Source organism: Geotrypetes seraphini, chromosome 2 (assembly GCF_902459505.1).
Source record: "Geotrypetes seraphini chromosome 2, aGeoSer1.1, whole genome shotgun sequence".
Lineage (NCBI taxonomy): Eukaryota > Metazoa > Chordata > Amphibia > Gymnophiona > Dermophiidae > Geotrypetes > Geotrypetes seraphini.
Window position 1 is genome coordinate 150412960 of NC_047085.1, and position 23789 is coordinate 150436748.

At 42.1% G+C, this 23789-nt stretch overlaps 1 protein-coding gene across 5 annotated transcripts in view; it reads left to right on the forward strand.

Annotated features, from left to right (window-relative positions):
* Positions 1-23789, forward strand: part of ARHGAP28 (Rho GTPase activating protein 28) — a 355870-nt gene that overhangs the window by 62295 nt on the left and 269786 nt on the right. For 3 of the 5 annotated variants that reach the window (XM_033934010.1, XM_033934008.1, XM_033934009.1), the window contains exon 1: positions 1454-1737. The exons of the other annotated variants lie outside the window; for them this stretch is intronic. Coding sequence is in view for 2 of the 3 variants with exons in the window: in XM_033934008.1 (XP_033789899.1) it covers positions 1607-1737 (131 nt within the window). In the remaining variant the exon portion in view is untranslated. Of the gene's footprint in view, positions 1-1453; positions 1738-23789 lie in introns of those variants that run through there. 5 annotated transcript variants of the gene reach the window in all.

Sequence of the window (23789 nt, forward strand, 5' to 3'; positions counted from 1 at the left end):
GGCATAATCGAAAGGGACGCCTAAGTCCGTTTACGTCCAACTCGCAAGTCATCCAAAGTAAAAAAAACAGCTTAAGACACATTTTCAAAAAATACGTCCAACTTTTTTTTTTGTTTTGAAAATCATCCTGCTGATCATCCAAGCTGTTAAATCGTCCATCTTTATACCACATTTTCGTCCAAGTCCAAAATGCCTAGAACAAGCCCTGTTGGGCGTGGGAGGGGTCTGCAAAGTGATAGACTGCACACCCAGACATGCCACCTAAATAGTGGGGTACCTTACAGGGCACTGCTGTGAACTTCACAAAAAGGGTGCCATGTCTTCTCCTCCCTACAGCTCCCTTATAGGTTACAGTGAGTCCCCCAAACCACCTCCAGAATCCCCTAGACCCACTTATCTACCACCCCAATAGCCCTTATGGCTGCAGGAGCCACTTATATGCCAGTACAAAAGGGTTTTGGGGGTGTATAGGGGAGTGCACATGTTTAAGTATCAATGCAGTGATTATAGGGGCTTATGGGCATGGGTCCTTCTCTCTATGGATCCCTAATCCACCCCCAGGACAACTTAAGCCGCCTTTGTGCTGGACGGCTAGGCTTTCCTATGCCCGGCGGCCAGGTGATGATGGTCTGGAGGCTGAATTTTAAAGATGTGATTAATATTTTTATGGGGGTGGGGAGGGTCGGTGATCACTGGGGTAGTGTGTGGGGGTCTGTGTTATGTGTTTTCAGTACTTATCTGGTGAGTTTAGGTGGGATTTTGTGACTTAGACCATGTTTTACATGGTCTGTCACAACGTCCAAGTTCCGTTGATCGTGGGCTGTATAACTTTCAGCTATACATGCTGTACGACTAAGTCTAAGCCGGCCCACGTCCCGCCCATCTCCCACCCTCGACACTCCTCCCGAAATACCCCGTTTACCTTTGGTCGTTCAGCAGCACTATGAATGCCTAGGTCGTTTAGAAATACATCCAAAACCCGTTTTTAGTATCGGCACTTGGACATTTTTGAGAAATGTTCATCCAAGTGCCGACTTAGGCCGATTTTTGGACGTATTTCTCTTTCGATTATGAGCCCCATAGAATATTGACTTTTTCTACCTAAAATGATTAAATTCACATTGCTGGCAAATAATTTCTTAAGTCCCACACTTATGTTCCATGTGAGAAGCTGTCAAGAGGCTGAAGTCTCAAGGAAATATTGCAAAAAAAAAACCAAAACCTTCATCTTTCTATCAAAGTAAAAATGCAATGGGTCAACAAAAAGTCCATCCTTGGAAAAAAGAAATTAAAATCTTTAGCAAACAAGTTTTGCTGAGCTCTATAAGATTACTCCTGATTTCTAGTTTCCTAAAACACGAGTACTTCCTCTACATAGTCGTGTTTGTGGGAGGTGGTTTGAATGTATGCTAATACAACTGTCCTTTCTGTAGGCAGATCCCTCTCTCACTACACTGCTTCTCTCTGCTCTCAGCTGACACAAGTCTAAGTGCGAGAGGCAGGCAGAGAAGTCATGCTTCTGCCTTTGTGACAGGGTCACTTGCGCCTCTGGCTGTGTAAACACTGCTCTTCTCTCTGCCGGGGTAAGTAGGGAAGACATGCACCTATGACAATGGAGATAAAGGACTCAGGCAGAGTGGTTCTCACAGGCTACCATTCTTACACTCCATCAAGAACACCAACAAAGGAAGAAAGCCTTGGGTCAGAGATTTCCTCCAGCCAGTCTCCAATAAGCAGGTAAAGCATTCAGGTTTACAGATTTACTCTGTGTTTCATCTCCTACAAATAGATAAGCTAACTTGTGCTACTTTGGCAAATATCAGCCACCGGTTTCTAGAGGCAAAACAAAGTCATCTGATTAAATATGAAAATGGCAATTTTTTTTATTTTTATTTTTTTGCAAAATTCCAAAGAACTGATCAGTGCAATCAATTTGCAATGGGGCAACTGTAGATACAGTGCACAGAACATCATCCAATGTATCAGGACTGCCATGGGCTCCCTTGCCAAGAGTTTTTGTGGTTGCCGTTTGTTTGTTTCATAGCTAACCCTTTTGAAATTGTTACTGGGTTGGAGGGAAATTTAATGGTTGATATTAGGTGAAGGATAACACCTGAATAATGGTATGCCATTCACAGATGATATAGAGTTAAATAGAGGAACAGACTAAAGGAAACTGGACATGCTAGCTTTTTACTTTCAGAGACAGTTGCTGTTGATTCACCAAAAAGAAAGAAAAGTTTAAAGGACTAGTCTCAATGTTCCAACTCTCTTTGAAAGAGGAATCAAAGCAGTAAACATATATACACTTATTTCAGCATCTTTTATGATGCAAAAATAATGTCCTGCAACTGGAGTTTGCATATTACATAGTTACATTTTCATCATAGTATTTTTTTTTTTTTTACAATTCTAGACTTTACAATAAATCCATAGGATTTTGTAGAATACATGAACTCACTTAAAAAATCATGAGTGTCCAATATGATGGCTAAATAATAAGTTGATGATACAATTTATTAAATGATATAGTGTATGTATGGCTGTGCTAGACACTAATCAGAAAAAAGAAAGAGTTAACAAAATAGTCTAAGAAAACTTGCAACTGGTTTCATCAATAGCTATTCCACTTTATTTAATATACACCTAAGTGAACTACCTCTGATTAGCTCAGTATGTGGATTTCACAGTCCAATGATTTATTTCCAGAAAAGTTTTAAATGCTTTCATTCCCCTTGTCTGCCACAGAGATGCTTGATAAAGACTGTTTTTAGACGTTAATAGAGTATGGTAGTTCCAAAAGCTCAAGGCACTTCCTTCTGAAAGAGAGAGGAAAATGTGTCATGCACGACTGCTGAAGAGCCGTACTGATAACAAAGGAAGTGAACTAAAAATTATATTTTTTTTAACGGTGAACTTTGTTCACTGCAATAACTATGTCAAAGTCTGCGTGAAGACTGATAATGGCAAACATTCTTTGGCTGTGATCAACCCTTCTCTGTTTTGCATCACACATTCATCAACTAAAATTAACCCAAACCTGCTTACTTCCTTGCAAAAGAAAAAGGATGTTGGGGCTCTGGTGGTCGACATATTTCGGAAGCTTTTACCATTAGTCAAGGAACACACAGGAAAAATGATCCTAGTGAGTGCCTCCTATTTCTACTTGTTCACTTCCAGCAGCTGTCTTGCAGCAATAGCTGTAGCCTGCCATATGGGCGTCAGAGGCTCCATCTACTTTTCCACTGCATACTCCAGAGGGAGTTTATTAACTCGGCATGTGGGCCTGGAGAATGCACAAGGCATGAAGTGAAATACTGAACCTTTCAGCAAATGGTCTTCGGACAATTACCCTAACCTCTCCTCGGGCTGCATCTCTGCCTGCAGTTGCTACCAAGTCCTGTCTCTGGGGGAGTCTCTGTTAGGTCATGATCTACATGGATCACAAATATCTACTAATCAATAATAAAAAGCATATACAAAAAAACCACCATTTACTAAAATGAAGTTACTTACTCAGATACAATATTAATGTAATTTTAGTATCTCAGACACAACATTAATTTAATTGTTAAAGATCATATTTCACTGTCTTATATCTGTTGGCTATGGGCTCCCAACTGGTGTGATGACCAGTGGTGTAGCTAGGAATCAGTGGGCCCTGGGTGAGAGGACTGAGATGCCCCCTCCCCCCCAGTGCGTGTACATGTGCCCCCCAGTTCTAGCACCCCACTCCCCAAGTCTGGATTCCTCCACACCTACAGCATCAGAGACCGCACTAAAGGCTACCTCTCTGGCTGGCAGGACCTTTCCTCTTCAGCATCCCATCCATAGAAAGTTGCATCAGCGTGGTAGGGCCTGACAGAGAAAAAAATCCAGACACGAAAACAGAACAAAAACCATCGCAAAGTCCAACCCAAGGCAACAGCAATGGAGACAGACAAACTGGATGGCAAGAGTCGCATTTACATGCCTGTATTACAGATATCAATGGATGACATTTTTAAAAAAAGACTCAAAACGATTTGTGTTTCGGCTGCATCATGAGTCCAAATGCCGTGCTGATTTCCCTACTGAGCGTTTGCAGTGTATGTGTCGGCATTTGGAATTCTTATGAATCCACAACATTTCCAGTTGTTACAAAACATAGGTTTGTGAAACCAGCACAGCATTTGGACTCCTGGTGCAGGCATCGTGTTGAGTCTTTTTTCAATGTCATCCATTGATTTCTGTAATAAAGGCATGTAAACATGACTCTCGCCATCCAGTTTGTCTGTTTCCATCGCCGTTGCCTTATTTTAGCAAAAAAAAATCTAGCCAGCCAGAGAAGAAGCCTTTAGTGTTGTTTCTAATACTATAGCTGTGGTGAGCCCAGCAGACAGGTAAGTAGCTGAGTGTGGGGGGTGGGGGGGGTAGATATTGCACCTCGGTGTGGAAAGGAGGGTTCAGCTGCAGGCAGCCTGGGACATATTGCCAGGCTCACTCAGTACTAGCTACACCCCTGGTGCTGACATCAGTGGTGCATAAGAACATAAGAATAGCCTTACTGGGTCAGACCAATGGTCCAAGCCCAGTAGCCCGTTCTCATGATGGTCAATCCAGGTCACTAGTACCTGGCCAAAACCCAAGGAGTAGCAATATTCCATGCTACCGATCCAGGGCAAGCAGTGGCTTCCCCCATGTCTTTCTCAATAACAGACTGGACTTTTCCTCCAGGAACTTGTCCAAACCTTTCTTAAAACCAGCTACGTTATCCGCTCTTTACCACATTCTCTGGCAACACGTTCCAGAGCTTAACTATTCTCTGAGTGAAAAAAAATTTCCTCCTATTGGTTTTAAAAGTATTTCCCTGTAACTTCATCGAGTGTCCCCTAGTCTTTTTGTAATTTTTGACGGAGTGAAAAATCGATCCACTTGTGCCCGTTCTACTCCACTCAGGATTTTGTAGACTTCAGTCATAAATCCCCTCAGCCGTCTGAGCTCTTCAGATCACCCTTTGCACTAAAAATAAGGAGGTAGATATTCAGCTGGCAGTGATAAGTGTGGGGTTTTTTTCCTGGGTTATTCCAGGATATTCAATGGCGGGCCATGCCCAGGCACCCACTGTAAATAGCTAGGCTTATGTGGCCAGCTATCTTACATGTGGTTAAGTGTGATATTCAGCACTTAACTGTCTGAGTGACCCTGCATAATGATAGGACTGACTTTAATGCAGTCCAATTTGGCCGCATAGGTGCTAACTCCACCCCAGGCTGCCCACAAAACAGCCAGCTCTCAGTTTAGGGTCCATGATGGTATTCGGTATCACCAGACAGTTTAATGCCACCGAACATCAGCGAATAGCACCAAACAAGCGATTTAGCCAGCTAGGACATTTAGATTGCTTTGAATATCAACCACAAGTTCTTTTAGGATGTTATTCATGCCCTTGTGTGTAGTTTGTAATCATCATAAAACAAAAAATCTATAAAAAGCGGAGCTAAACAAATGGATGTTGTGTCTGAGAAAAGTGTTTTGCAGTTGGTCACAAGACAGAGCATTTTTATCAAAGGTTAATGACCACTCATCATGGCAAAGATGAGCTGGCCTGATATATGTAACAATGCAGGAGCTGATCAGCCTAAGCTGGCTATGGAGTAACAGAAGGTCCTAAACTGGAATATAGCACTCATAATTCAAAAATAGGAACCACAGAATAAGTCTATGGTATCACTTCCAGAAATAAATAAATCGCCTCAAGAATCATTTATTGCAGAATGGAGTGAATGGCTAAAGTATATTTATTACTCATTTCTTGGTTCATAGTCTTAAGCGCGCGAGACAGACACTCACCAACAAACGAGCGCCAACAATTCAGCACAAGACTTCAGTGCGCTGCAGAAAAACCTTCTTTTAAAGGGCTTCGACGGGAGGTGTTGGTGGGGAAACCCCCCCCCCCCACACTTTACTTAATAGTGATCGTGCTGGCGTTGGGAGGGCTTGGGGGGTTGTAACCTCACATTATACTAGAAACTTAACTTTTTCCCCCAACACGGCAGCGTGATCCCTATTAAGTAGAGTAGGGGGTTCCCCCCACGCCCCCTGTCGGAGCCCTTTAAAAGAAGGTTTTTCTGCGGTGCGCTGAAGTCTTGCGCTGAATTTTTGGCGCTCGTTTGTTGGCGCGCGTCTGTCTCACGCGCTTAAGACCCGTCACCCATTTCTGGGTATTGTGTCTTATTTGTTTTGTACACAAAGCATTAAAACCAGCATGTAACTCGCATTACCATGTTCAGGGGACTTAACTCCTCTTTTACTAAGGTGCGCTAACCGATTAGTGCACGCTAATCAAATTAGTGTGCGCTAACGCTAACGTGTCCATAGACTAACGTGCATGCATTAGCGTTTAGCATGCGCTTAATTGATTAGCACGCGCTAATTGGTTAGCGTACCTTAATAAAAGAGGGCCTTAATACCTACACTCTAATGTGCTTTGTATAATACATGACAGTATACAGCAATTAATATCTACCATGAACAAAAAAAAACCCAACAATAAATGTTTGTTGTAATTGAGAGTATCCCTGACACAATTCAATAGTTTAAGAAAAATGCTACCATCACGCAGATCCCCTTTTCTCCAAAGCCACCCTCTCAAAATAGCACAGGCCTTCATATTCACCACCACCTTTCTGTCCCCATCCCCCAATGCAACTACAGTGGTACTAGAGAGTTGCACGGGGACAGAAATCCCACCCTTCCCCGCCTGTCTCCGCCAGGATCCTCTCCGTCCCCGCCAGGATCCTCTCCGTCCCCACCCGTCCACATCAGGATCCTCTCCGTCCCCGCCAGGATCCTCTCCGTCCCCACCCGTCCACATCAGGATCCTCTCCGTCCCCACCCATCCCCGCAAGGAATTACTTCCATCCCCGCCCGTCCCCATAAAAAGCAGCAATTACTTCTGACAGGATCATCAATTCCACAGTTTCTTTTGTGTTTGCGCTGCTGTTTTCCTTGTGGAATCTCTTTGGTGGAACCCTTTTTTTGTTTTCTGTTCCGGTAATTAACTTATAAACCCCCTCTTTTACTAAGGCTGACGTGTCCATTATATTATATGGACGAACCCTGCTTCCAAAGCCTTCCATCCCCGTGGGAGTCCCGTTGGCTAGAGGGGGGTCCCCGTGGGAGTCCCGTGGGTTAGGGGGGATTCCCATGGGACCCCCGCAGGACCTGCGGTATTCCCACGATCCCTGTTCCCATGCAGACATCTAAGTGGTACCTCGGTTTACGAGTGCACCGGTTTGCGAGTGTTTTGAAAGACGAGAAACATTCGCAAAATCGGCGCCTCGGAAACCGAGCGTGCCTCGATTTGTGAGCGGCGCCCCCTGCAATCCGGCACCCCCCCACACCGCAATCTGAAGTCCCCCAGACCCACCCGAACCCACTTCTTACTGTCATCTGGGCCTCGGCACCAGCACCGGCATGTCCTGTGCATTGGTGCCGGTGCCCAAAGATCGGCCTCCTCTTCTTGCTGGGCCTTGCCGGTGCCGGTGCCTAGGCCCAGATGACAGTAAGAAGCGGGTTCAGGTGGGTCTGGGGGACTTCAGATTGCCGCGGGAGGGGGGGTGCCGGATCGCAGGGGGGCCTTCGGGGGTGCAATGCCGGTTCTTGTGGGGGGGGGGGGGGAATAGAGCAGCGCCGCTGGCCTCGAGGGGTGGGAACGTATCAAAGCGAGTTTCCATTATTTCCTATGGGGAAACTCGCTTTGATATACGAGTATTTTGATTTACGAGCATGCTTCTAGAACAAATTATGCTCGTAAACCAAGGTACCACAGTAATTCCAAATTTGTATCACTAGTAGAAGGGACCTAGTTTCCTTCATGCTGGTAGGAATACCAAAACCAAAACAGCCTGACTAATGTTCTCATCCAAACACCAAAAGCACATTTTCAGTGTTTAGTACTGCTTTCATCTCGATTACCTCAACTGAGAGATAATTTCATGTATTCCAACTCTGTCAAATTTTATATCATGACCTGAAATTTTAAACCAGAGCCAGCAAAATATTTTGTCAGTGCTGAGAAAGACTCATATCTCCTACGGAGATGTTGATATGCTGGTCCTTATCTCCAGGGCAAAATGTGGTTTATCTGTGTGAGATAATATATCCTTTATTGGAATCCTATATTAAGAGAAGGTGGGGGGTGTTCTTCCCTCCCCCCTTCACTTGGTAAATCTGAAGACCCCCAGTATCCCATGTCATCAGCAACAACTTAGATAGCAGGAACCTACTTTAGGTGAAAGTCCAGAAAGGCACTTGTTTTATCCTTCTTTTATAAAAGTGACATACTGTAGGTGCCTATCTGCCTTTTTAAAATAGGTCCCCAAACCCAACCCAAAAGCATGCTTGCTTTTTATATTTGTATATAGTCCACAATCTTATTGAAGCCCTTTTGCTTATAAAGCTGGCTTTGCATGCAGTAAAAGTGGCATTAAAATTACCTCCTGCATGTTTATTTGATTACATCTTATTCTGTTACATGTTTTTAATATAGTACAGTATACAAAGCATAAATAATAATGCAGCAAAAATTAAATACAAAAAGTACACAAAAAATGAAATATATTGCAGGGGATAGTAGTTATTAAGGCAGAAATTCCATGTGTACCAAGATGAACAGACAGATGCTGAAATGCTTTCAGAACTTAGGGAGGCTAGCAAACTGGGGAATGCAATAATAAGGGTGATTTCAAATACCTTGATATGGACTGGGTAAATGTAACATCAGGGCATGATAGGGAGATAAAATTCCTTGATGAAATCAAGGACTGCTTTATGGAGAAATTGGTTCAGGAACCGACAAGAGGCGAAGCAATTCCTGACCTAGTTCTTAGTGGAGCGCATGTATTGGTGCAGGAGGTAATGGCGGTGGGGCTGCTTGATAACAGTAATCATAACATGATCAGATTTGATGTTATCCCTGGAATAAGTTCACACAGGAAATACAAAACAACAGCTCTTAAGTTTAAAAAAGGAGACTATGATAACATGAGGAGAATGGTAAAAAAAAGAAAGAAACTTAGAAGTGCAGCGGCAAAAGTCAAAAATTTATATCAGGTATGGATATTATTCAAAAATGCAAAATACAGAGTGAAATTATCCTAATCAGAATGATGTACACAAAAAAAAAATATCTTTCAACTCATCTGATGGTTCAAATGTCTTTATTCATCCAATAATGACTCAACATGTACATGTTTCGGCCAGTTGAAAGGAAGCAGACTTCAGCCACTGAAAACCAAAAAGCAGTAATCTCCTGTATGGCAGAAAACTCAGACTCCTGAGTCAGGCCTGTTTGGCTGAAACATGTACATGTGGAGTCATTGAGTTATTGGATGAATAAAGACATTTGAACCATCAGATGAGTTGAAGGACACTTTTTTTGTGTACATCATTTTGATCAGGACAATTCCACTCTGTTTTTTGCATATTTGGGAGTTTGTGGTTTTGTTCCCCCTGTTTTATCCCTATTATTCAAAAATACCATCCTGGAAGCCCATGTATTAAAAAAGGAGGAAGACCAAACAGTAGCCAGCATGCTTAACGAGTGAGGTGAAGAAAGCTATTAGAGACAAAAGAGAATCCTTCAGAAAGTAGAAGAAGGATCTGACTGAAAATGATTGTAAACAACATAAGGAATGGCAAGTAAAATGCAAGGCGCTAATAAGGACAGCAAAGAGGGCCTATGAAAAGAAGATTGCACTGGCAACAAAAACACAAAGTAAAAACATTTTTAGGTTTATTAAAAGCAAGAATCTGGAAGAGAATCGATTGGAAAGCTAGACAACCGAGCAATAAAAGGGCCTCTCGGGGAAGACTAGGCCATAGCAGACAGATTAAATTAATTCTTTGCTTCGGTCTTCACCGAGGAAGACGTGGGGGAGTTACTGGTGCCAGAAATGGTATTCAATTCTGATGAATTAGAGAAACTCAAACAAATCTCTGTAACACTGGAAGATGTAATGAGCCAATTTGATAAATTGAACAGTAGCAAATCGCCTGGAGCAGATGGTATACGTCCTAGAGTGCTGATAGAATTAAAAAATGAACTCACACAGCTATTGTTAGCAATTTGTAATTTTTCTTTAAAATATAGCAGAAGAATGAAAGGTGGCAAATATGACAATGATTTTTTAAAAGGGTTCCTGAGGTGATACAGGACATTATAGAGTGGCAAAATGGTAGAGACTCTTATAAAGAACAAAATGACAGAACACATACATAAGTTTCAAGTTTATTAGGTATTTATATACCGCCTATCAAGGTTTATCTAAGCGGTTTTACAATCAGGTACTCAAGCATGGATCAATGAGAGAAAACCAACATGGATTTAGTCAAAGGAGATCTTGCCTCACCAATCGATAGCATTTTTTGAAGGGGTGAATGAACATGTGGATAAAGGTGAGCCAGTTGATGTGGATTTGGATTTTCAAAAAGCATGTGACATAGTACAAAATAACAAAATCTAAATAGCACCAAAAATATTCCATATAGGAAATGAAGCAGCAAAACAACATAAAGAATGTGGAACATAAGATCAAATATATCAGTTTGAAGTTTAATAAGTGTCCAAATAAATTAAAAACAATCCACAAAGAGTCACAAGTGACCCATAAGATAGAAACCAAATAACGTATACAATAAAAATAACCCAACACGTGTTTTGGCAAAATAAAAATGCCTTCCTCAGGGGTCTTATAGTGTCCTTGGCTGTCTTAAATATAAAAACATAAAAATCATAAAAATTACTTGTAGTTAAAGAGGCAACAAACAAGCAGCACAGTTCACAAGACTACAATTTGACAAAGTACCTCTTGAAAGACTTGAAAGAGGAAATTAGAAAGTCTTGAGATAGGAGGAAATGCCTATTATGGATTTAGAATTGGTTGAAAGAGTAGGGTTACCAGATATCTGGATTTCCCCAAACATGTCCTGTTTTAGGGGACATGTCGGGCATATGGATGGCTATTTAAAACCCAGCACTTTGTCCGGGTTTTGAAAAACTTGTGAGATCGGGTCAGGGCTGGAGTTTTGGGGGACTGGGTTGGGGAGCAGAATGGGGCGGGGCTAGGAGCAGAATGGGGTAGACCAAGGGGCAGTTTCGGTGCAGAACAGGGCAGGGTCATGTGTCCTCTAGTAACCCTATGAAAGACAGAAACAGACAGTGGGTTTAAATGGTCAATATTCTCAATGGAGAAGGGTAAATAGTGGTGTTCTCTAGGAGTCCGTGGTGGGACCACTGCTTTTTAACATATTTATCGATGATCGAGAGATGTGAATAACTAGTGAGATAATTACATTTGCTGATGACACAAAGTTGTTAATTGCAAGAGGATTGTGAAAAACTGCAAGAGGAATTTGGGAGACTGGGTATCAAAATAATAATAATGACAGTTTATATACCGCAGGACTGTGAAGTTCTATGCGGTTTACAATGATTAAAAGATGCTACAGATTGAGTAGAATTAACAAAGTTAAGGGTTAGTGATTAACAGCTCTAGAGATCAGTTGTTGTGGACTAGGATTGTATAGGTCAGCTACCTAAATACTTCAGGAACAGATATGTTTTTAGGTGTTTCCTAAATTCCCCATAAGTAGTAGGCATAAGCAGTTGTTCCAGATCTTTACCCCATAATGCTGCTTGATGTGAGAAAAGATGTTGATGATGTCTTTTAAATTTACATCTTCTAACCGGTGGAGAAATAGAATTCAGGTGTGAGCTTCTTTTATGTCTGTTGGTTGTGAACAAAATGGCAGATGATATTTAACATGAGCATGTGCAAAGTGATGCATATGGGAAAGAGGAACCCAAACTATAGCTACATGATGCAGTGTTCTAGTTTAGTGATCTACCTAGGTGTCATTGTTGAGGATATGTTAAAACCATCAGTCAATGTGCAGCAGTGGCTTATCCTTGGCAGTGATTCAGAAATGTCACCCACGGCTCTCCTCCCTGGTTTCCATCTGCCGCAGTCTGTCCCCAATGATGCAAGTTCCTGTTTCTGCCCGAGCGGACCATGGCAGACAGAAAGCAGGAAAGGTGGCCGCGGGCAATGTTTCTGAATCACTGCCGAGGCCAGGAGATTTTTCAGTGAGACAGAAGGTGAGGGCGACATCAGATCGGCGTGGAGAGAAGGGAAAAGACATGCTGGCCTCCAGGGTCCCCCCAGAGCCTTGGGGCCCACAGCAGCTACGCTGTTTGCTCGCCCCTAATGCCGACCCTGTATCCTAGGAATAAGCAGAGAAACATAGAAACATGATGGCAGATAAAGGCCAAATGGCCTGTCCAGTCTGCCCATCGACAGTAACCACTATCTCTTGCTCTCTCTGAGAGATCCCACATGCCTATCCCATCCGATTTAGCGCGCACTAATTGATTTAGTGCACGCTAAAGATTAGCACGCACTAAATGTTAAGGCACCCATTATATTCTATGGGCATCTTAGCATTTAGTGCACGCTAATCTTTAGTGTGCGCTAAATCGATTAGCGCACACTAAATCTGTTAGCATGTGCTAAATTGGTTAGCGCGCCTTAGTAAAAGGACCCCATATTGCGGGAGTCACCGAGATACCACATTAATGACTCCCATGGCAAACTAAGGTGTGATAAAAGCCCAACTTTTATAGCACCTTAATAACTTTTCTCTAAATCAATCATGTAAAGGCCCAGCCCCCGTGGCACATGGAACATGCATATTACAGCGCTGGCTTCTTATTTCTCAGTATATCGTACAAGTGGTATCTGAGAGGGGGGGGGGGAGAGAGGATTATGTTGGCATGCCATTGAAAACCTCTGCGAAAAATGTTGGTTTATTTTTGAGGGATTTGAAGGTCTCGCATTCCCCTTTATCGTTTTTTGTTTGTTTTTTTTATCTAGATATTGAAGTATTTAAACCTTGTCTTATAGGTTTTATGGTAAGGACTTTGCACCATGTGTGCAGCTCAGCTTTTGATTGTTGTTGCTTTATACAAGAGACTTTCAGGATTGAACAGAATGATGATTTGTTCAGACCAGTTATTCCAAGTTTCATAGTTTGTTAGAGGCATCCTGAGGATAGATTCTATTGCCAGATCTTTGAAATTCGGTAATCAAATTGTTATAATTCAGGGGAATGTCTGGTGCATAATATGAGGGCGGTTTGAAAGTTCAGTAAAAAATCAAATTATACAAATATTTTTTTAAAAACAGTTATATTTAGAACATAAGAATTGCCGCTGTTGGATCAGACCAGTGGTCCATCGTGCCCATTGGGAGCTATATACTTGGGCCCTCTTTTACAAAGCGTTTTAGCGCAGATTTGGCGCACGCTAAATCAATGTGTGCACTAACCGCTAATGCATCCAGAGGATAACATGCACGCATTAGCGTTTAGCGCGTGCTAAAAGGCTTAGCACATCTTTGTAAAAGAGGGGGTTAGTCTGACGAGTTACCAAATTTTTTAAACCACCCTCGTATTCACTTGCAGAGATGTGAAATAAGAAAATAAATTTTACAAATCATGGACTCCTTTTATCAAATCGCGGTAGAGCTTTTTACCGTGGGCCAGCAAGGAAAATGCTCCAATGCTCATAGGAATTGAATGAGCATCAGAGCATTTACTTCACTGGCCTGCGGTAAAAAGCTCTAGCATGGTTTGATAAAAGTGGCTCTATATATTGAAAATCCACTTAAATCGCAGTGAAATGCCCAACCGCCAATATTCAGCAGCACTAAAGTGGGCAGTATCACTGAATATTTTCTCTAACCACCCATGCTAGAAGTGGGCCGGTCAGGGGTGGTATAAGAAATGGCACTGGGGAGGAGCCAGTGATTATGCTGATGCTGCAAATATTCAGTGCCAGTACCTACACTAGTATTGCAAGCTGCAGTGAGACGTTGCAGCAGCCATTTTCCACAGGCACAAGCTAGGAGGCTTCGCTGATGCCCCCTTCACCCCCATTAAGACCACCAGGGCTATCAGGTAGTAGGGAACCATTTTTTGGGGGGAGGGGGTAGAGAAAGGTGCTAAGTCTTATGGGCTTGTGGAGGAGGGAGTAGGAAGGAGGGGTGCTGGGAGAATGATCTGGGAGACTTAAAACTTAAAAACTAATTAAGTGGGTCCTAACTGGCTGAATATTGACTGGAACCTGCATAAGGTCCAGTGGCAGGCTCCCTGATCTAGGTAGGCACCATTTATAGAACCAGGGCCTTACTGCCTCGTATTTAGGAGGTGCTAGTTATGTAGGCCAGTTATCGCACAGTAATATAAATATGCTAGCTGGTTAGCTCTTCCACATTCACTCACCACCCATTTTTACATCCATGCCACATTTCCTCCTAAAATAAATAGAATAATAATAGTGTGTAATTAACTCGTGCAATAAGGAAAATTACTGCAGGATGCTTTAGTGTGTCTTGCAGTACATGTTTTTTGGCACACTAACCCCCTCTTTTATAAAGGTGCGCTAAGCTTTTTAGTGCACCCTAAACAAGCGCTAAATGTTAACGCATGCATGTTATCCTATGAATGCATTAGCGGTTAGCACACGTGCTAAATCCATTCTAAAACCCTTAGCGCACCTTTGTAAAAGAGGGCCTAAGCCAGCATTAGGGCTTAGCACACCCTAGTAAAAACGGCTTCTACGGTATGTTCAAAAAAATTGCATCAGGGCAGTTTTCATTGATATCTGATTTTCTCTGTTTAACGAAAACATCTGAAAACTTGGCTATTCTCAAAAATATAAATTTCGCTGCTCTCTTCATATTCACTAATTCTTATGTATTTTTCCTTATTTTAATGTTCATGTAAAGCGTGCCGAGCTTTATATTTATAGAGAGGATGCGGTATATAAGCTTAAAATTTAGTTTAGTTTAAAAAAAGGATGAATGTACAATATGATAGCTATACAAGGAGCTGATGGTAGCATTTATTAAATGGATGATGACAACATTATTCACAAACCCCCAAATTCTGTATATTGTGCGTAAGGTTGTGCACACACAGCGTGTGTAGCTGACATGTGCGCACAACTTAATTAATTGGCCTAATTGGCGCCTACAATTGGCAAGTAACATCTTGTAATTGACGCTAATTGGGACTAAAGTTATACACACAAATTGGAGAGCGCAATTCTGTAAAAAGATCGCGCCAGTTGTAGTGTGTGAATTTGAAAGGGGGCATGGCCAGGAGCAGATCAGGGGGTATCCCTAAAAGTTATGCGCATTGTTATAGAATGCATCCGATCTGCATACAACTTAGGCGCCAGCATTTAGGCCTGGTTTTAGCAGATCTAAATGGGTGCATCTAAAAGTTATGCAACACACAGGAACTAAACATGTTTCCATAAAGTGCGCCTAACTTTTACAGAATTTTGCTTAGTGCCATACTAGTCACCAATATTTTAGGTGCCTTCAACAGGATATGTCCCAAAGATCAGTTTGACAAATCATAATGATCTTAAATGTAAAAATTGTTTTGTTATCTGTGGAGTAATCTTTTATTAAAAAAAAATTACAACTAAATAAATATGAGTAAGCAAACAGTAAGACAGCCTGCCTACTAAATCCAATGTAGACGTGAAGCAGACCCTATGAAGAAACACAGCCTTTATTCAATGTACTCCCAGGATACAGATAAGATGCTCGATGTAGCCACGTTGTGCCAGAGGTGGCTCCATCAGGGGCAACACACAATCTTCACCAAAACTGAAAGAAACGGGAATATTTGTGGCAGTGGCATAGTAAGTGGGGGGGGGGGGGGGAGAAGAGGTGATGGTTCGCCCTGAGTGCCGTCTTGGTGAAGGCACCGGTACCCCTACTTCTCTCTGCCCTCCGCTCCTTCCTACTCCTCTTCCTGCCACGCATGTGCCTTCATTTCCCCCCACCGTGCCTCTATCTCTTTGCTGGCACGAGCAGCAACTCCAACCTGTGTGCTTGCGCCAGCAGTTGGCTCTCCATCTGGCATCAATTCCAGGTCCCGCACCTAGGAAGTGATGTCAGAGGAAGAGCTGACATGGGCAGCGAGTTAGCGATGCTGCTTGCACGGGGAAGTTAAAAGAGGTATGGGGTAAGGAAGGTGAGTGCATGCACGGCAGGATGGGGGGAGGGGGAAAGGAGCAGGAGGCAGGGGAGGGGCACCACACCACCCCCCCTAGCGCCTCTCACTCACTACGCCACTGATTGGTGGTACAGTGTTTGGGCAGCAACGGTCCCCTTTCTAACTCACTGACTCAGTCATCTCTGGGAAAACGCAGCTACGTCAGTCATTTTATCTGTAACCTGAAATTACATTGAATAAAGACTTTGTTACTTCATATGGCCTGCTTGTCTTCTATCTCCCACTCTAAATATAAACCAAGGAAAACTTGATAATAGAAAAAAACATCCTGCACCACAAGATAAAATTATTCCGTAACAATATCTCAGCACGAGTAATGAATTACACTGCAAGGATCCAAGAAACCGTACCATAGGGAGATATTTAAAATACAAATTTAATTTCATATAGGGGCCCTTTACTTAAGGGCATTAAACACAACACGTCATTAATGTGCTGAAACAGGCTACTGTGCGACCACGTAAGGGGATTTGCAGTTGATTGTCTATTGCCACGCATTACTTTCAGGGAGTATGGTATGCTCACAGAGTGGGCATGGACGCATTAGTTAACATTACATGTACTGCGCGCTAAGGCCCGGATTGCCAGTGGGCACGCAAGTTAAGAGTGAAAAAAATGCTACTGTAAAAAATTTCAAGGCCACCCATGCTATCTACCCTGGCATGTAATTCAATACCCCTTTGGTAAGTGTCTGCCCAGTGCACTATACAGTATATAGGGCAGATGCTGAACCCTCCCCCCCTGCCTTGTATTTACTGTATGGGTTTTACACTTAAACACACTCACCTTTGCAGTTATGATGCAATAAGTGCAAAAACTTACTACAGTCTAGTAAAAGTCCCTTAATAAAATATGATTAGTTCACTGTGATGCTGTTAACATGTTATTTTAAAATAACAACAGAAAAGACTGCAGAGATGATGTACAAGATGCCAGAACTTTATTTTGAACAATAAACAGTTTATATCCAAAGAAGATGGCTCACTTTGTGTTTGAGACCTGGACCTGACACGGTCCGTGTTTCAAAAAACACTCCTTCCTCAGTGGTCTTACATGTGTCACAAACTCAGTTTTTGAGAACCATTTGAAAATACAACTGGATTGAAGTAGTTTCTAAAAAAAACCCATCCATTCTGGGTCTTGTAGTGATCCGTCACAGTGTGATACCGAAATGAAGGTAAAACATGTTATTTTATGTACTGCGACCTAAATGAAACTAAACCTTAAGTTTATATACCGCATCATCTCCGCGGATGTGGAGCTCGGCACGGTTTACAAGAACTTAAAATATAGGAAGAGAAGAAAAAAAAAGGTTTACATGAACTTATATATAGAAGAGAAGAGTAAGGGGGGACAGAATTACATTTTAGTGAAAAGGACCTATTAACTAATAACATGCATTCACATCATTAGAATACACTAGCTGGGAAGCATTCGTTAATAAATCTAGCTAACACCATAGCAAACTGCAGCAGAGGTCAAAAAAGCAAAAACTCTTTCTTTTCACATAAAATTCAAACGCTTGCCTCTGACGTTAACAGCAATCAGGCCCCTAAGTGTCTGGAATCCAGGCTTCTTCTGAGCATGGTGCATGCACTCATGAATAATGCAGCCAGATGTGGTTCATTTCTAGTTGTCAGTCAAGTTGATTGTTTTTTCTTTTTTTTTCAGTTTCAGAAAAATTGGAAATAACTGTTCTTGGGCAGTCTGTGCCCTTCCATTAATTCCATGTAAGACTTTTGTTTACCCTGACATCTGGAGAAACCTAAGAAGGATGAACTAGCCATGGCTATTGAAAAGTTAATTTTTATTAGTAGGATGGAAAGCATTATAGTTAAATTAGCTTAAGCTGAATGCTATGTAGGGTGCTTAACTGAGTAAAAACATTCATGCTGAATTATATTCATTAGATTATGAACAAAAGCAATGACTTTCCAATAGATTGTTTAATGTGAAAACAATCTGGCGTACAGGGCTGTATGAATGTCTGCTAAACTATTCAGCCTTACCATTTGCACAAAAAGGTCAGGCAATAGTTCTACATTCTCTTTCCTGTTGGATTTAGAAACACACATGGAATGTCCTTGGGGTACTCCTTGTAGGGGATACAGTATTTAGATTTAATTCCTTATGTTATGGTTGAAATCCAAACTGGCTTCTCATGTTTCATTCTGGTATGGTGCTCCCCTATCCCATTGATCTCGTTGGTACCTCAGCATGCAGAGCAGATGGAAAACATATGGCACTGCATCTTTGATGGCTTCGTTCAGTCAAAAGCTTGGCCAACTGCCCCATCCATTTCTAGCGATGTCAATGATCTCCGTTAGATGATGGTTGGGGGCTGCCCTCAAAAAAATACAAGCATCTGACAGCCATACATCAGCCCTCCCTGGAGGAAATGGAATCAGCTTAAAGGCAAAGTATAATAAAACAACAGTTATGTCTAGGAGAATAAGAAGACTGAGCTCTTGGTTGGGGAGAGGGAGGATTTTAATATGAAAAGCAGAATGCATAAGTGTACAATGTGAGGTTTATAGAATCAGTGATAAGCCTAAACTGTTAAAAATATGCACATTCAAAAATAAACTAATCACATTACGTAATGTGGGTGAAAACTGTGTACAGCTGGCAAAAGTTATAATTTATGAAATGAAAGTCCTCTCAGCATGTAAAATGTTGATTTTTCCCATAGACAGGGAATTTTTAATTATTGCCTCATCTAGACGACGGTTCCCTCTAAGCTGAACAGGGGGGATGGGGTGCTTCAATATTGTGCTTTCAATCACTAGAGACAGGCAGGTTCCCTGGAGTACTGCAGATCTTGCCTGTCCCTCACTACTAGAAAAGTGATAATTAAACAGCACCCCCCACTGGCTTGACTTTAGATTGAAAACTCCTGCTCAGCTTAGAGAGAATAGTGCTTTGGACATATAAAAATGCGTACGTATATCACAATAGCCATACTCTCACTTGGGGGGGAGGGGGGGGCTTAGAAGAATTCCCAAGATGTCAGTAATATTAGAAGAGGCAACTGGACTCATTTGGGAAAATATTTCAACACCACAGGGAGCACTTGTGTAAATTTTCCAGCCACAGTCTTTAAATTACATACTGTATATCCAGCATTGTTCTCTGGTTTAGCAGTGACACTTAAAGAATTTGGATAGTGCTTGCTGTTGATGAATATAGAGATAATATTGCCACTATCCATAGCTACTATCTGAAAAGTGGGCAGCAACTTTTCTGATCTAACTTGAACTACTTGCCTGTACAGTAAGCAACTGAATATTGCCACTATCCATATAGTTGCGTGAAATGTCCTTGCTTTTCCCTCACTCTTTCCTGGCACTATTGGAGTAATTCTATAAGGAGCCATCCACAAAGTAACTTTAGGTGGCAAGAACACATAAATGCTTATATTCTAGTCATGTGGACACATAAATAAGCAGTTTCTGGCTAAGCAATATTCTGTAAATATGCACTTATGAGGGGGAGGCTGAAAAGTTCTCAGCCCAACCAACAAAGGTGGGGCAGTCCAGCAATTTTCCACTTTTTTCGTTCCATATTTTTCCAATGAAGTGACTTGAAGAGGGGTAATGTGAGCATGGCAGCTCTCACAGAATATAAATTGTGCAGCAGACTTTTGCATGGATTGGAGAGGAGAGAGATGGTTGAGCAGAAGACCTAAGAGAAGCAAGTTGCAGTAATCTAAATGAGAGGTGACAGTTGCTTGGTTCAGATCCACAGGAATTGATAGAAAACCATCATCTGCATATGAAAAGTGCTATTCCCCAGGTCTGAGAATGTTCAAATTTAGTGTGGCCATAGAGATGTTGTATAATAGTGGTGAGATAGATCCTTGCAGTACACCACATGTCAGAGACCAGTAGTCAGAGAAGGATCTACTAATACTTATTTATTTATCGATACCTTTGAAACCTAAGGGCTCATTTTACTAAGCTGCTTTAGGGCTTTAACGCGCGTAATAGCGCGTGCTACATTGCGCTAGACCTTAATGACAGCATTGAGCTGGTGTTAGTTCTAGAAGCGTAGCATGCGGTAATTTCCTTAGTGCGCTAAAAACGCTAGCGTACCTTAGTAAAAGGAGCCCCACGTGTCCTTGTAAGGGCAAAACAGGATGTTCTCCATAGCAACAACCCTTCCCAGTGTTCTTTCCTTAAATGTCCTCTTCTTTTCTATAACATTGTAGTTCCAACCTTTTTTTTCCTTCTGTTCCTGTTCTTCCTTGGTTTAATGCGTCCTTGGATGTATTAAGTACCCCTAAAGTTATCTATTTTAAATTTGTATTATTGATAATTTTTTTTTTTTTTTTAATTAAAATTGTACACCGCCTTGAAGCCTGATTAGGCGGTATAAAAAATTTTAAATAAACTTGAAACTTCATCAAAAAGCCATCAAACCATTGTAATACCAGTCTCGAAATTCCTACTTCAGATCGTCTATTTAGCAACAGCGTATGATTTACCATATCGAATAGAAACATAGAAAGATGACGGCAGAAAAGGGCTACAGCCCATCAAGTCTGCCCACACTTCTGACCCACCCCATCAAGTCTGAGTGCTAATGATCCAGTTCACTAGCTCAACCCCCGTAGGGATCCCACGTGGATGTCCCATTTATTTTTAAAGTCAAGTACACTGGTGGCCTTGACCACTTGCACCGGAAGTTTGTTCCACTGATCCACCACCCTTTCTGTAAAGAAATACTTCCTGGTGTCACCATTAAATTTCCCTCCTCTGAGTTTGAACGGGTGCCCCCTTGTGACCGAGGGTCCCTTGGGGAAGAATATATTGCTTTCCGCCTCAACACGACCTGTGATGTACTTAAACGTCTCAATCATGTCTCCCCTTTCTCTACGCTCCTCAAGAGTGTAGAGCTGCAGTTTGTCCAGTCTTTCCTCGTATGGGAGACTCTTGAGTCCGGAGACCATTCGCTGGACCGATTCAGCTCGAAGCACATCTTTTCGGTAGTGTGGTCTCCAAAATTGCACACAGTATTCCAGGTGAGGTCTCACCATGATTCTGTAGAGCGGAATTATGACTTCAGGTTTGTGGCTGATGAAGCCTCTATTGATACTATTGATACTGCTAAGACATTGAATTGTAATATCAGCATTTGTTCACCTGTACTTAACACTGATTGCACCCTAGATACCAGATCTATCAAGCATGTTTCTGTACTGTATAGGTTTCTAAATCCATGTCGGGAGGGTGATAGTAGATTCCGGTTTACAATATACATTTTTAGCTGGGAAGGGACTACAAACTCACTACTGGTCTGTAGCTTACTGCTTGGGATTGGTCTAAATCTGTTCCTTTTGGGATAGCTGTAAGTAAAATCTTCCCAGAAACCCACCCTCACTCCAGTGTAGAATTAACCATCCAGCATATCTCAGTGTAAGTGGGATGGGTATAGATCCAGATGACATTCCATTCCGAAAAGTCTGTTTACCAATGGTCTTAATTCCGTTGCTGTGACACTATTAAAAACTGTCTATACTCTGCCCAGTATTAGAACATAAGAACATAAGCAGTGCCTCCGCCGGGTCAGACCACAGGTCCATCCTGCCCAGCAGTCCGCTCCCGCGGCGGCCCAAACAGGTCACGACCTGTCTAAATCACCAGAAGGGGCCCCCATGGTTTCCCTTCCTAGCCCTCCGGTCTTGCACATGCATGACCTGGGTTTCTATACTTATTTTCTGGTTAGCTTTCTCAATATCCCATGATCCCTTTATCCTTCAGGAATCCGTCCAGTCTCTGTTTGAATCCTTGTACCGTACTCTGCCTGATCACTTCCTCCGGTAGCACATTCCAAGTGTCCACGACCCTTTGGGTGAAGAAAAACTTTCTTGCATTCGTTTTGAACCTATCTCCCTTCAGTTTCTCCGAATGCCCCCTCGTACCTGTTGTCCCCTTCAGCCTGAAGAATCTGTCCCTATCCACCCTCTCTATGCCCCTCATGATTTTGAAGGTCTCTATCATATCACCCCTGAGCCTCCTCTTTTCCAGAGAGAAGAGCCCCAGCCTATCCAACCTCTCGGCATATGGGCAGCGTTCCAGCCCTTTTACCAGTTTCGTTGCTCTCCTTTGGACTCTCTCAAGTATCGCCATGTCCTTCTTGAGGTGTGGCGACCAATACTGAACGCAGTATTCCAGATGTGGACGCACCATCGCTCGATACAATGGCATGATGACTTCCCGCGTCCTGGTTGTTATGCCCCTCTTTATGATGCCCAGCATCCTGTTGGCTTTTTTCGAGGCTGCTGCGCACTGTGCAGATGGCTTCAGTGATGCATCCACCAGCACTTTTAGAATTAATATCATCTAGTTAGTTATCTGCAGTGTTTCCAAATAACCTAAATATACTTCTACTACTACTACTATTTATTATTTCTATCGTATTACCAGATGCACACAGCGCTTTACAATAAGCATACAAGAGAGTCCCTGCTTGAAAGAGCTTACAATCTAATTATGACAGACAAACAGGACAAAAATGGTGAATTATATGCATTGCTCAGGTAGAGGATTGCACAGGGAATTATGAGGTGAATAGGGTAGGGTACTAAAGAGGGAATGACAGACAAATATGGGTGCTTTACAAGCTGGTTGGATTAGGACTTAAATGCATTTTCAAAAAAGTGAACTTTCAGCAGGGATTTGAATACCGCCGGAGATAGAGCCTGACGTATTGAGTCAGGCAGGTTATTCCGGGCATATGGCACGGCAAGGTAGAAGGGATGAAGTCGGGAAATGGCAGTAGAGGAAAAGGGTACAGACAAAAAAGACTTACCCGACAAACTGAGTTCCCAATCTTGTTTGCAAAGTATAAAGCTAATGAGTTGGGTGTAGAGGGATCTATATTTGAGGCAGTCACTAATGAGCAGTCTGTCAGTTTTTGTCAGGATATTGAACATCTCCCTTGTCTGGTCTGTCTACCCCAGGGGTATCAAAGTCCCTCCTCGAGGGCCGCAATCCAGCCAGGTTTTCAGGATTTCCCCAATGAATATGCATGAGATCTATTAGCATGCACTGCTTTCATTGTATGCTAATAGATCTCATGCATATTCATTGGGGAAATCTTGAACACACGACTGGATTGCGGCCCTCGAGGAGGGACTTTGACACCCCTGGTCTACCCCAATCATATCTGAATAATATTTCTGTTTGTATTATTTGTCTGTTATAATTTGTATATTGTTTCCTCCATTTGTCTCTAAGCGAATGATCTGTTGACTTCCTCCTGAAGCTCTTCTAGTTTTCGGAATTCTCTTTTTAAGCTTCTCAGTTCTGCCAAGTACCACAGAATTTTATTGCTTCTAGGTAATTTTCTCTTTGCTAAAGGAACTATAGATTCTAATGTGAATTCTATTGCTTTTGTCCACACTGTATGATTTTGATCCAGGTTTGGGTTCATTGTTTGTAGAGAGGGTTTCCCTCTTTTCCCAGAATGTATGAGCATTGATTTTCCATCTGGATTTGATCAATTTATTTATTGGATATGGGTCGGCATGTAATATTCCATAATTTAAGGTGAATCTACATATTTAGTGGTCTGACCAAACTAATGGTGACCATTCAATGAAAGACAATGGTTTTGGTTCATTTGCTGTGATCATATCTAGTGAGCAG